We start from the raw sequence: 15,323 nt of genomic DNA, 5'->3' as shown, positions 1-15,323 counted from the left end.
GGTGTCTTTGGAGAAGGAGATGCTGCATGCTCTGATTATTTTTGTTTTCCAAGGACCCCTTAACATACTCATGGCCCCCTCCCAAAGAGGGTCACCTGCCCAGTCATTCCCACCCCCGGGGAGTTTGCCCCAACCCACCAGAAGTTGTTGTTTGCTGCAATTAAACAAACAAGTTCCCAGAACAGATGTGTAATTGTTTAATGTTCGGAGGAGCTCAGTCCCTTGCATTACCTTCCAGTGTCACATTTGCTGTCTTAAATCTTCCAGGCGCGAGTGGAAGTGAGGCAGATTGAAGAGTGGGTATGCCAGGGGCTCTCAGGCTTGGGGCACCCCTCAGGAGACCGGCTGCCCCTTCAGAAAATGCCAGCTCCTGGTATTTCTTTTGATGACAAAAAAGTAGGAGACAAGCCTTCTGTTGCAGAGAACTCAGACCGGAGCAGGTGTGAATGTTTTCAGTGACATGTGAAAACTTTAGGTTTATTTGGGAATTGTGTTTCCACACCGAATATTGCTACTGTTGTGCAGCACTCTGCAGCACCCTTGAAGGGATCTAAAGGCGCCCTGGGTGAGGATCGCTGGTATATGTAATGATCTGCCAGATGTGGTTTTGTATAAGAAGAAATCAGAAAGAGGGTCAGATTCCTGTATTTTGTGGTTATTTGATTTTGGTTACAAATATCTGCAAAATATGTCCCTTGATTTCTCAGGCATCATTTTGTTTTGTAAGGTCAGTCCAAGAGGACTGTGGCCTTCCTTGTAGTCCTTTCTTGGCCTGTTATTCAACCCTATTCTGCATTTCTGTTAGTGTAACTAAAACGTTTTCATTCCCTAAATTACGTATCTAAAATTTAGTTCACCCAGTTTACATTTATAGCCCACTAGAGAACACTTATTTTTTTCATGAAAAAAATAAAGTTTAAACACCCTTTCTTAGTGTGTAGGGAGCATAAGCATGAGTCTGATTTATGTTTTAAAACATAAAACAAGGTATTTTACTTGCAACTTTCATATTTGTATAGTGTGCTGGCAATTGCAATGGTGTAAGAGCTTTTTCTGCCTGGGTGATTCGGGTTTTCTCTTAGCTTATGCTATCACAGAATATTCTCACAAAATTGACAGGCAAGTTATAGATTAAGTGTTTGGTCACTGAAAGATGAGTGAGAGACTTTACAGGGGGAACACCCTAAATAAAGCAAGTATATCTTTGATGTTTAACACACAAAACTTGGCAAATAAGAATCAGCTAGAAGTATATGGATTTCTATATAATATGTAATGGTCCTGTTTCCAAAGTGAACATTTCTTTGTAAGCTGATCCTAAATGCAAATGTGCAAATGAAAGATTTGAATACCTGAATTTAAGTGTCTTAAAATGTAAACTTATTTAAGAAATAAAAAAAGTAAATATAGGAAAGTTAGAAGTAGAGATTTTTAAAATAGTTAAGATGCTTTCCCCTGAAAATGCAGTGTGATGCTCCATGTTTTAGGACAATTGGAGAAATAAATATATCTATTATTTTTTTTCTCTTGAAGGGTACATTCCATTCTTGTTTTACATGCACAATATCCTATAGGGTTAGGGGAATAATGGAAAAGAGGGGGACTATATTCTGCTTTTCAGTTATACTGTTTAGCCCTGTTTAGAAACGTACTGGGGAATAGGCAAGAGTAACTGAGGGAAGAGTGTGGCCTCATGTCCTTGATCTTCACTTTAGATTTTCAGGCATCAGTGTGAGCATAATCAAAATCATTGTAAGTGGTGCTCCCGGGGAAGACAAAGTCAGTTTCAAGGTTGAAACTTGGGTCTCCTGGGTAGCATTACTTTTGATTCATCAAAGTGGCTCAAAGGTAAATGAAATTAAAAAAAAATCCAATGCCACCAGGAAAAAAAGAAAGACAATTACATTTTCAAATTAGACATAGTCTTACAAGGGGATCTTGGAATTCACAAAACTAGATTTAGTTTTGATTTTCTGGTATCTAAGTGACCTTTCCATCCAGGGATATCTGGTATCTTTGATTTTTATTTCATGGTTGCTGAGAAACTGGTTTCATGCCTGATTGATTGGAGACTTAGATTGCAAAGGACTGCATTTGGTGATATGCTTGTTGGTGTAACAGTTAAGAAAAACATGCTGATTATTAAGTATATCTTTTGGGTGCCTTGGGAACTGGTACAGTCATAATAAAGCTGTCCTCTATAAAGTGTCAGATGTAAAAAGTATGCAGTACTTTTAACACCCAATGCAGTTTCCATTATTATTGTCAGCATTTGTTTTAGCCCAGAGTCACTTACTAGAAGCAGTAAAACTAAATGTTGTATGTAAGGAATAGGTATTATAGTTGCAAACAAAAAGTAAAAGGAATGGTTTAATGATTTTTGTTTTTGCAAGTGGAGGGGCTGGAGGGAAGGGGAGGAGGGAGGAGAAGGGATTCTTCATCAGCAACCCTGAACAGATGTCTTGGTGTCACTATCTACTGCAACACTTCCTGCTGACAGTAACCAGCTCCACCAAAGAATCTCTTTGCTGTACATTTTATGTATAAATTTAGAGTTAAATTACATCAGGCCATAAAAAGCACCTTTCCAGGCATCTTGTCCCTCCCAGAATGTATCTGCTGAAGAGCGATCTTTTTCCTGCACGTGCTGGACTAGGGCATTTGCCAGAGATTGGCCTAAGCGTTGTTTGTCAAACTTTTAAAGCTTGTTTGTAATGGTTCGACAGGTAGGCTAACGTTTACTTCTGTGAAGGTCAGCACAAGACCTATGCACTATTTAAGTGCTAGGTCTTAAACAGGACTTAAGCTCAGGCCTTGTGTTGAGCCTCTGTCCAGCATTGCAGTCATTCTAAAACCATATTTAAGGCCCTAATAAGTGCCTTGAGTCTCAGAAACGCTGAGTACCCTTAACTGTGATTGATTTTACTGAGAATTGGGGATGCATGTCTTAAATCAAAGCACATTTCTTTTGGTGTTTAAATACAGATTTAGGTGTTTAAGCATTTATGTTTGAAAATTTTAGCTTGTGTGAACACTGTTAGACGTATGGAACAATGGTCCGCTGAAGACCAGCAGCATTTTTTGTTGTGCAAGGCATACAAGATCATGACTTAAACTTAAAGCATACTGTCTGCTTTCAAATGATTTTTTCCAGCTTAATTTCAGTGTTTAAGGAAGTCTTTACTTATTGTTTAATACATGAATGATGCATTAAAATGAAATGCTGATCTGTCAATGTATTGGTAAAGCTAAACACATTGGATTTCTTTATGAGAAGCTCATGTACATTGACATTTGATTTTATACACGATTTTTAAAAAAATGCTAACAACTAATTCCATAAAACCTTATTCTCCTCTGTTAGATTTCCAAAGTAACAAAGGCCTTGATTGTACATTTTATTCACAGCCTTGAGTAGCAGCTGTCCAATGTGAGAAGTATTTTGCCTACAGTAACTTTTAGAGTTCAGTTTACTTTCCTCCATTTAGCTACCTGGAGAGGGGCAAAGAGGGGCTGGGGAGATATGTCCCCATTGGTTGCATGTTCCTTCCCAACCATTCTTTACTCGCTTTTACTCTGCAGAAAGCATCTGGCACTCACTCAGCCTTTTGCTCCCCCCAGCACCTCCAGCTAAGGTTTTTTAAGGTGGGTGCACAAGCAGCGGGTAATCATGATCTTGCTTGCCTGCATGTCCCCGTTTGGGGTCAAAATCTCATTCTTCATGTTTAGTACATTTTTTAAACAGCATTTATGATATTAGATTAGAAAATGTTTTTAACACCTTTTATGATCTCTTTGTTGTGTTGCAGCATATAAAATATTATAAAAATACCTATCATTTATTCATTTTACTTTCTTTGTATGTGTTTCTGCTAGTTATGGAGACGAAGGGATACCACAGTTATCCAGAAGGCTTAGATATGGAGAAACGGTGGAGTCAAGTTTCTCAATCTGCAGAGTACTCTTCTGTAGGTGCTGGGGAGCAGACTGATGAGAGTAATTATATGGAGATTGTAAACGTAAGCTGCATTACTGGTGCTTTTCCAAACAGTAACGCTCAAGGAAATGGTAAAGAAAAACCTGAACTACTCGCTTGCCTGCAGCAAGACAGTAATCAGCCTGGTATTTTAACCTCTGACATCAAAACTGAGTCAGACTCAAAGGAACTTTCAGCAACTGTGGCTGAATCCATGGGTTTATATATGGATTCCATACGAGATGCTGATTATACCTATGATCAACAAAATCAAGGAAGTCCAGGAAAGATATATCAAAATGTTGAGCAGCTGGTAAAGTTCTACAAGGAAAATGGCCATTGTTCCTCTCCCTTAAACAATGCGACTAGACCATTGAGATCTTTGATGTCAGACTCTGGAAGTTCTGTGAATGGTGGTGTCATGCACAGTATTATCAAAAGCCCTATAATGTGTCAAGAGAAAAGTCCTTCTGGCTGTAGTCCTCAGAACATGACTTCTTCAGTTTGTAGTCCTGCTGGAATCAACTCTGTGTCCTCAACTACTGCTAACTTTGGAAATTTTGTAGTGAACAGCTCAATCAACCAGGGAACGCCTTTGTCATGCTCACCTAACATTGAAAACCGGGGCTCCATGTTGCACAGTCCAGCACATGCTAGTAATGTGGGGTCTCCACTTTCTAGTCCTATAAGTAGCATGAAATCACCAATTTCAAGCCCTCCTAGTCACTGCAGTGTGAAATCTCCAGTCTCAAGTCCTAATAATATAACTATGAGATCTTCTGTGTCTAGTCCTGCAAATATGAACTCAAGGAGCTCGATTGCCAGTCCTTCCAATGCCAATAACAGGTCCACTCTTTCTAGTCCAGCTGTTAGCACTGTGGGATCTTCTATCTGTAGCCCAGTAAACAATTCCCTAGGATTTTCTGCTGCTGGTACCCCCGGTGGACTTAGCAGAGGCCAAGATACTGTTCCTAGTCCAGAAACAAAAGACAAAGGTGCTCAAGAAATCACATTTCCTAAAATGGAGGAAATAGAGAATGCCATCTCAAACAACAGTCCGATGAATCTTGCTCAATTTATAAAACCTGAACCAGATGGAACATTTGGTAGTGCATGTATTGGAGAAAACAGCAAAATCAATTCTGATTCTCCATTTTCAGTACCAGTAAAGCAAGAATCAGCTAAACATTCTTGTTCTGGTGCCTCCTTTAAAAGGAATCAGACGATAAATCCATTTCCATTTTCAGATGGTTCATATTTTTCTTTTATGGATGACAAAGACTATTATACCCTTTCTGGGATTTTAGGACCACCTGTTTCATCATTTGATGGCAGTTGTGAAGGCAGTGGGTTCCCAAACCCAGGCCTACCTGTGGGAATTAAACAGGAGCCTGATGATGGCAGCTATTATCAAGAGAACAGATTGCCATCCTCTGCCATTGTCGGTGTGAATTCAGGTGGACAATCATTTCACTACAGGATTGGAGCTCAAGGCACAATATCCTTATCACGACCTGTTGCTAGAGAGCAGACTTTTCAGCATTTGAGTGCATTTCCTCCAGTCAGTACGCTAGTTGAGACGTGGAAATCTCACCCTGATTTGTCATCCAGAAGAAATGATGGGTATCCAGTTCTAGAATACATTCCAGAAAATGTGTCAAGGTGAGCAATGTTTTTCCTCCTACCTAAACAATGTGTAAATAAACATGAGTTTTATTTTTTTCTCACTCACAATTAGTCTCAGTATTTTTGTTTTAATTTCTAAGGCTGCATGCATGTTTCTTTATGAGTTCATTTCAGTGTTTATTATTAGATGTATTAGTCAGTTTCTCCATTAATCTTCCCATCTTTTTTATTTTGGGTGGATTAAAGTCAACCTGCATGCTTCACATTCAATATTTAGATATAGAACATATTGTAGTCTATTGTTGTTAGATGGGAAGTGTTAGTTTAGGTATGTTTATTTTCATAATCAAAGCTTATTTCAGTTACTTTTACGGGTTCCATTATGGATATTCTTTCTTTGCTGTTACGTTAATGCCTTGTTCTTGAAATGGAATGTTGAAATAAGGGTAAAATAAAATGAAAATGATGTATTAGGGTTGTTTTTAAGTGTTCGTGGTTATAGGGTAGCATAGGTCTTTAACTGGTTAAATTTCAAACTAAGCATGAGAGCCTGTGGCAGCATGTTATTTCTATTTTCTAACTGTATGAATATTATGGTTTACACAGAAAAATGCCTCTAGAATTCAGAAGGGTTTTAAAGACTTAAGATGTTTGAAACAACTATGTGGATAATTTAATTTCCTCACTGGGAATGGAGGTGAAATATACAAGCGTCATTTGGATTTTGTATTAATTTCTTGTCAGATTCATCAGAAGTCATAATTTATTAACAGATGGATATTCATATACTTGATACTGGAAGGCAGATGCATTCAGATAAAAAAGTTGTAGACAAAGGAAAGTATAAAAACTCTGCAAATACTTGCAACAAACTTTGACATTAGAATTCTGTTAATATTTACTATAGAACTATGATAAATGTAGTTTAATAAATGTATATTAACTCCATTACGTAATAACAATAACTGTAATAATAATCTGCAGATATGTAATACTTTTGAATGTCAAATTAAGTTGCCAAGGGGTATACTGAAAGTCAGGAGAAGAAAATTCAGGTTTTTCTCATTTCCAGTGCTTTGATCTCTTCAACAGATACATTACTTCTCTTTATGAATGTAGCATCTTCCTTTTTCTCCGTGGGGGGAAAAAAAAAACACACAATACATTTTTCTATATTTACACAATTAATGTGGGTTGGATTTTTTGGAAAACTAGTTTTGTGGATTTTTTTAATGATACCTAGAATAGGCCAGTGGTGGCTGAGAGAAAGATAGGAATTTTTAGTGGAAAGACAAAACAATAAATATTAATATTGTCTTCTTATAACCCAGTAAACATTAGGTGAAGAAGTACCTGTCGAGTACTTTGCATCAGCGCTGTCACTTTTCAAGCTGTTTTTCACTTTTGCTTTGGCTAGTCTAAGCACATATTGTATAAAGCATATATTCTGTCAACCCAATACATATAATTTTGTAAGTGTCTCCATTTCAAATGTTTATATTTCACCGATAATACTAAATTTAGAAAGATTGCTGGATGATTGATAACAAGTTTAAACTACTTTTTGAACTAGGGAGACTGAGGTATTACAGTGTGTACATGATGATGTTTTCCTAAATTGCAATCTCTAGATAGCAAGAAAAAAATCTCAGTGGAGTTTTGGTGAAATGTTAAAGAGAAAAGGGCTAGTGTTTCAGTCTTGTTTTCATATTGAGTTCAGTCACTTGTTCTATTGATGTTTGTGACAGTAGTTGCACAAATTAAATTCTATTTGTCATGAGTTAGGGTTGTAGATGTTCATAGGGTACAATGACTTTTTTGTAGATTCCATTTTATGACATGGTACACAGAGAAATATTGGTAATTGAGCATGGTCATCAATACTGAAATGTTTAATGACAATTTCTTACCAGGCATTTGGAAGCTTGCATAGTTTTGTGAGCCGCTTGTTGCCTTTGTCACTGATAGGGCTATGGAGAAACTTAAGTTGGCAGCTGTTTCAAAATGTGAGGGAGAGCTGCTCCTTGGGACTGTGCATCAGTTTTTATCTACATGACCCTGTAGGGATACATTTGTATTAAAACTGCTCCAGCTTCAACCCTGTCTCATCCAGGGTAAAAGTTAGGCCAGATTTACTCATTTGTATCACTGTGGCTAGGTAAAGACATTCAAAAAGCCTGGGGTGGAATTGATCTAAGTTGTGCGGTTTTCTGTCAGCGGTGTGGTTTAGATTGGTGATGAACAGAATACACATTCGCCCTTTGGTGAGGGAACAAATCTTAGATCAGGTTCCACCATTTTTAAATCAGTCTGTGTGTGCCGAACTTGTGTTCCATTATGGGTATAGACTGATTTTCTGTGACAAACTTCCGTTCTGTTATAGGTACAGACAGGTTTCTGATCATTTATACTGGTAAAAGTGTAATGTCTGTATCTGGCCTGTAAACTCAGCCACACTTGATGATAACAGTCTAACAGTAGGGGTGTGTGAAACGGGCCGTATTTGATTCAGATTTGCATTCAGCCCAGATCAGGGACAGTGATTTGATTCATTGTCCTGGCTGAATTTTGATTCAGCTGAATCTGAATCTGAAGATTCAATGCTGATTCAGACAATCAGTGATTCAGCCATAAACACAGCTTTAAATGTTTTTTTCTACATACCTCGAGGTAGCAGGTGCTGCTCGTGAATGCTGCGATGCTGGGGCACGTGGAGCATCCCACAGGAGCGTTCCCTCCCACCCCCTGCGTGCTCAGTGGTGTATCTAGAAGTGGACCAGAAGTACGTCCGGCTTGGTGATCAGCCGTGGGGGGACCCCGGGTGCCCCTCTAGACCCAGGAGGCACCAGCCACTGAGCTGGGGGGGGGAAGAGGAGGGGTCTGCCATGCGCTTCCCAGCAGACCTGGAAGTGGACTGCAAATGTTCCTGGTCCACTTGGGTCCACTGCTGAGCATGCTGGGGATGCTCAATCTGCTCCAGAATCTCAACATTCATGAGCCGCCTGGTACCTTGAAGTATGTAGAAAAAAGCTGTGTCTATGTCTAAATCATTGAATCTCTCCAAATTGATTCAGACGGTTCCGATTCGATTTGGAGAGATTAAAGGGTCTCCTGATTTGATTAGGATTTGGAGATTCAGCCGCTGAATCAGGCCAAATCTCCGCTGAATCGAATCGGTGACCAAAGCTTTGCACATCCCTACCTAACAGCTGCTATGTTCTATCAAGCTGCAGCTCCCCATCCCCTTTTGAAGCAGGTACACATGTACGTTTATCCATATCCTAGCTCTACCACATATTTGTCTCAAATTTAGAACAATGAACCTATAAAGCAGCAGCATCAGACTATAAATTCTCTAGAATGCTACTTTTCTCACCTTTTACGTTCTACCTTGATACATTGTTGGTGTTTGTGGTAATATTACTGGGTATGGTCCATATCCTAAAATTTATAATGTCAAATTACTGCTCCACTTGTGTGGAGCCCCAGGGTCTTATGGCCTCAACAATGTACTATATATTTCATAATCAGGGCATATATCATTATTTCCACTGCATAACTGTTGCATTATTTAAGCAGAAATGCTGTTAAGTTGCTTAATACAGCGTCATACTTGCAGCTGCAACTGGAGTCTCATCCCATTATGAGCCTAATTTACAATCCCCCTCTGCACCCCTCCCCTCCCCCCCCACTTCTATAATTTGAGGGAAATAAGTCTCTTATTGGCTTAAAAATTTTTGGATGGAGAAAACTATTTTTTTACCCAGTTGGAAATGCATTTCAGAAGTAATTTTAGCCTTATGTATTAATAATAATTTCATATCTCATTTTAAAGGACAATATATTCCTTGAATACCTTTAACTCAGAAATGGCTTGTAGTTTTATATAAAGCTTATAATACAGTTTTCTTAATATTGGTTAGTTAAGATTATTATTTTTTTTAAGCCCTTGGAGATAGGAATCTGTTTCCTGTAGAGAAATGAATCTCTCTTTTCAGTACCAAACGGCATCTGTTCAAATGTCTTAATGTGCTGAAGAGACATGTCATAAAGACTTTACATAAGGTATCTCATATTTTAGAAACTTCATTCTTGATAATGAGTGTCAAACTCAACCTCTGGGTTGACTCTGTCTGGGTCCCTGCTCACAATACTCAGTGCCCTAATATATTCTTCAGCCACCCCACTAGAGCATGCTACTGCCATTATAAAAGCCTGATATCACTTCACTATTCTTATATTGGACTTCAGTTTTAACATCTTACCTCTGACACCTTCATCTACGTACCAAATACCTAGAAACCTAGAAAGACACTGAATGTCTGGGAATGGAGCAGAGTTTAATTTTGTATTTTAGAATAAATATTGATAATAATATTAATGAGAATGAATATTTATTTTCTTTTAAAATATCACGTTCTATGAAGCTGAGCTTTCCCAAGTCCGTTATTACTGTACTGCTAACTAGATCTAATCAATATTATTCAGTCTATCAGGTTCTTACCACATTGTTGATTGTGGCTGGTCCCAGCCATCATCAGGAATATTGTCTTTCTTATAGTTACTTTGTTACTTGTCACCCAGAATTGTGGCTTTTTTATGTTAGTGGGAAGCACTTATTATTTACAGAAGTAATACTCAATATGTTTGAGGAGAGGATAGTTTTCCATGCAAAAATACATTCTCCTTGGAATCTTGTTCTTATGCTAATATGTGTGGATAACATGTTACTTTCTTTTAAAATCAGGTGTATAAAATCTGTTTCAGCTTCACAAATTTGGGTTTTCTTTCATGATGAGTAGCATCTTTAAATAAATGTCAGGGTGGCTTGTAAACTAAGACATAGCAAAGTATGGTTTAAAACCAGTCAGGTATGTTGGCTTTGTGATTTTATTGATAGAAATTTAAGTTGAGGATCAAAATAAGATATTTTTTTAAGGTGATTGCTGATCTGAGGCAAGATACAGTTCCAAGACCTATGTTCACGCCAGCTGTTTAATTTTCAAAATGCTCTGGGAAAATGTCATAGTGGCTTGAAACAACAGTAAAATTGAGGAGGATGACCTTTCTTCTGCTTTAACGCTTAGCTGAGGCTTTTTCTGCAAATGTTCTTTTCTCCCAGAAGTTCCCAGAAAACCTCACACACATAAGCTCTATTTCTTTTTCTTCTCAGCCATTTTCATGGAAATAGGTCATTTCTATAGGTTTTAGTAAGGGTTCACAGTAACAGCAATTTGAATAGTATTAAAATTTACCTATTGGTGCAGGTCCTCTCCTCCAAAGTAAAATCCTTATTTTATTTTTGTGATGCCCCTTCTACATCCTAGTGGGTATTAGGGATTTATTTGCCCTAACCTCATCTTAAAGGCTATGAGATTTGTCATCTATGCCAGTGGTTCCTGTGGTATAATAGTCCATTTTGGCTATGCTACCATGGATCTCTCTAGATTGTCATTGTGTGTTTGTGGGAATGAAACAGGAGACTGCAGGCAAGCAATATAGTCTCAGTTTGCATTATCTTTACCAAGGTGCCCTTCTCAAGCTATGAAGAGAACTGTGTACCTCCACTCCTTGCTCACTCACGTCTCTACACTCTGTCAAGTTTCTATTCCTTTCCCTACTGCAGGGGTGTCAAAGTGGCTTGGTCCCCCTGTGGGATGGCCCACAGACTGGATCCAGACCCACCTCTGGTGGCAGGGCAAGCAGCAGCAGGGCAAGTGGAATCAGGGAGCTGTGTGGTTGATGCAGCTGTCACTCACCTCCAGACACTGACATGTATCCCCAACAAGGCTCCATAGCCTGGATTTCAGCAAAGGGGTCTGGCCCTGCTTGCCAGACCCCCAAATCCCCTGCCCCCCCCACAAGGGCCTCATGTACCAGGTGATATGGCTCTGAAGGCCAGATCTGCTTTCCTTTAGGCATGTGGTACCATGGAAATAGCTGCAAGAGTGGAAAGATTTATGTGCACCTCTTCCCACGGGCTTGAGAGGAATAATGCAGGTCATTTACTTAGATTTGTGATTCAAATAGGTACTTATTCAGAAAGTTGACAAAAGAGAATTACGCATTTGATTTTTATTCCTAGTGGTAGAATAATTTTGTTCAATGCCATTCCAAGCTGGTTTTAAAGTTCTTTTTTCCATATTGTTGTGGACAGTTTTGTAGAGAGAATGCTCTCATGGTTTGAGTACATAAATTTTCAATGAATAATTCTGGTTATAATGTGAAGTCACAATATTCCAAATATTTTGTAAATAAACTTTATTATGTTACCTCCAATAGTCACCTAGCAAATAATGTCTAAGACAGAGATAAAGGTCTGGTAAATATTATTTCTAAAATATATGATCACCTTTGCCTCCAACTTCTTGGAAAAGTACCTAGCTATTATAAATTTCTCTCCATAGTGCACAGTTTCTCTCTAATTATTATTTTGTATTTTCCAAAGTAACAATTCTTTCCTATTTTTAGTTAGTTTTAAGCATAATTTTTTCTTCTTGCAAATGCTAAATGAGAGAGAATCTTTTTTAGTTTATGTATTTATAATGCTGTTTTCCAGCGCTTCTTTGTGTAGCCCTAATAAAGCAGCAGTTTCTGTGCATTTTACTACTACTAGTATAAGTGTAAATTGACCTAACAGGTTTACGTGACATGGGAGGTCCAGTGCTTAGCTATACCTGTTTAATACTCCACATTTTTTTCAGTGGTGGGGCTTTTTTTCCTAATTCACAAGCATCATTTTTGCACAATTTAAAATACCCTTAAAATTTGATTCAATGCTTAATTAGTGAAATATAATTGAGATACGTAATATGACTTAAAATCATTGCAGCATCAAAAACTGCCCATGAAAAATCCATATACAGAAAAATATGTACATAATGAGGCAGTCTTTGTAATTTATACACTGTGGTTCTTCATTTTTAAATAAGTTTATCCACAACATTGGCTTCTTTCTTTATTTTAATAATTTCAATATTGTTTCTATGTGGAAAATCTTGAGATCATCAAGTTCATGTGCTGTTGAACATTTACAATGGAAACATACCAACTCAGACTACCAAATTTTGTGAGTTAGTGACAAATCGGAAAAACAGATTAAAAATAAATTAAGATGTTGAAACTTGAAATTTCAGTTAATGAATTCTGGCCACTATAATTATTAGTAACAAGACATCTCTACAATGTCTACAATTAAATACTTCCTGAGCAGTGTAAAAATAGCATATTTTTTATGTACAGATTCTAAAATACACAGATTTGAGATATTTAGAATTGTAAAATTGTATTGAAAGTGTAAGTTGATCCAGCAGTTTAATGAAGACTGGAAGTTCGTGTTTTTAAAAAATATGTATGGTATAAATAGTTGCAGTTTTATATATTCACTGTAAATATAGTTGGTTTATTAAAAATAAGAAAAGATTACAAGTAAATTTGCATATAAGTATGTTGATTATTGCAATCCACAGAGTAACAGGCAGTATTCAGATTGTCTACAGACTCAATAAACTGTCCCTGTTCAACAAAGCACTTAACTTTAATGGATCTTAAGTGTGCCTTTATGTGCTTTGTTGAATAGGGGTGAATTGAAATATGTGCCTTAGAACCAAATCCTATTTTATGAAATTTCAAACCCCCTCTGGGTGAACGGGAAGGGGATGGGGGGAGGGGGCAGGTATGCATACAGGGTGATCCTGCTCTGCTAGAGGTGGAAATACAATCCTAAGTGTGTGTGATTGCCAAAAAAAAATGCAGTTACAGGATTTAGCCCTTACTGTGCTCTTGGATTGGCTCTGACTAACAATTACTATTGAATTTAAGCAGGGTATCACTTTTTTATTTGGTCTTGCCAGGTGTGCTTTTAAAATGGAAAAAAAAAAAACCCTGTAAATTCTTCTCTCTTGAAATAGTGAAAACTTTTGTCTCTTGATATAATAATAGGCTGATGTAAATCAAAATACCCAGGAAAATTGTTTTTTAATAGTATCTTAAGATTTTAAGTCTAAGTACTCAGAAATCAGGAAATTCCAGTGTTATGGGTACACATCCAGCTATAACCCTTGTCTTGAAGTAAATATACATTTTGATATGGGTAAACAAGAGCGATAGAAGTAAGTAAAACATTGAAATGAAAACAGGATGGCCTAACAGAAGTTAGACTTACCTAATGTGATTCATTTTCGTGAGCATTCTTCACGTGCATCTGATGTGTTTCATGATCCTTCAAGAGGGAATGTGGCAGCTCTGCACATAATTTGACAATGGTAGTCATCAAGTGGACTTTTTAAAAAATACTGTAAGCAGATGATTGTGTGATTTGCCTCACTGCCAGCTGAATGCTACACAAAGCTTGGGAGGCTCTCCCCAGTTAAATCTACACTAAAATCCCACCTTTTCATTTCCTAAGGGAAATGCATTGGTTCCACTACAGGTGACCACTGAAGGAAAAGGTGTTTTTTTCCCCTGTGGGACAGAGGAATGGACCACAGTATAGTCATTTGAAGTTCATATTATTGGGAATGAAAAAAAATCTATTCACTTGCCACTTACTGGAATTCAGCTTAAATAATGCTCAGAACTTTGGAAACAATCTGCACCAACCTCTTCACACCTTAAGGCTCCTTACCTTGTTTCTGAGAGCACCTTATAACCTCTGCTCCTAGCCTTGAACTTAATCAGTTCAAGGCTGCTTTTTTCAAGCCTTAAATTTGATGGCTTCTAGTCAATTTTACCAATTATCCAGTTAGAGTACAATGACATTACAAAAGAGATAGGAGAGCTAAAGAGTCTCTACATGTTTAAGCAGTGTATGCCCTTAACTGATATGCAGATAACTGATGTCTGTTACAATATAAGAAACAGAATTTAGGATTGGTTTGATTTTATTCAGCTTAGTGAAATATGTACTATCCAATACATTTATAAGTGTATTTCATGGGAAGTTTTACTAATTATGAGATTGCCAGGGAAATAGAAGAATTAACTAACTTTAACTATAAAGTTGTCAAATACATTTACAAACTGACTTTACAAATAATCAAACAGCATGTTCTCTAAATAATGTGATCTGAGTTTTTGGCCTGTTTTGAGGATGTTCTTGAAGAATTTATTGTGGGAATTAAAGAGGAAATTATGCACTACAGAAAGATATTTTTATTATAAAAATTCTTAATGTGGTTCTCAGTGATATCAATTTAGATGGAAAGCTCCACAGTTCCTTTGGCTATATATGTTGTGGCAAGATACTGCTTCTTTTTTGAGTTACAGCAGAGAAGTTCCCAGACTGTAGGTAGGTCACAAGAGACTAATTTGGAATTGAATTTTATTTCTTTATCTTAAACTGTGAATTAAGCTTTTGCGATTACATTAAAAAGTGTTGTTAACTGTTCACTAAATGAAGCATCTGTAAATTGACAATCCATAAAATCCAGTACTACATCCTTTGCTTGAGGAAAAACTATTATAAATTAAATGTTAGACTGGCAAGAACATAAGAAGTACATACTGGGTCAGATTTCAGGTCTATCTAGTCCAGTATCTTGTATCTCATGGTGGTAGAGAGGGAATGTTCAGGGAACAGTATATATTCATGGCCTGTCCAGCTTGATTTGTCCCCTTCCCTCTCGCTTTACAACTTCCAGCATTGAGGCCCAGGAAGTTGTACTTTGTACCCCTAACTATCATGTTTATTAAGCAATGATAGGCATTCTCTATGAATTTG

At 37.4% G+C, this 15,323-nt stretch overlaps 1 protein-coding gene across 4 annotated transcripts in view; it reads left to right on the top strand.

Moving 5' to 3' along the window:
* Window positions 1-15,323, top strand: part of NR3C2 (nuclear receptor subfamily 3 group C member 2) — a 382,693-nt gene that overhangs the window by 12,511 nt on the left and 354,859 nt on the right. For 3 of the 4 annotated variants that reach the window (XM_019522178.1, XM_019522177.1, XM_019522179.1), the window contains exon 2: window positions 3,877-5,638. In XM_019522178.1, the coding sequence (XP_019377723.1) occupies window positions 3,879-5,638 (1,760 nt within the window). In that variant the 5' untranslated portion in view covers window positions 3,877-3,878. Of the gene's footprint in view, window positions 1-27; window positions 566-3,876; window positions 5,639-15,323 lie in introns of those variants that run through there. The other variant, XM_019522180.1, reaches the window with a different exon arrangement.

This window comes from Gavialis gangeticus, unplaced genomic scaffold (genome assembly GCF_001723915.1).
Source record: "Gavialis gangeticus isolate Ggan-Ray unplaced genomic scaffold, GavGan_comp1, whole genome shotgun sequence".
Taxonomy (NCBI): domain Eukaryota; kingdom Metazoa; phylum Chordata; order Crocodylia; family Gavialidae; genus Gavialis; species Gavialis gangeticus.
This window is presented reverse-complemented; position numbering and strand designations above follow the sequence as displayed.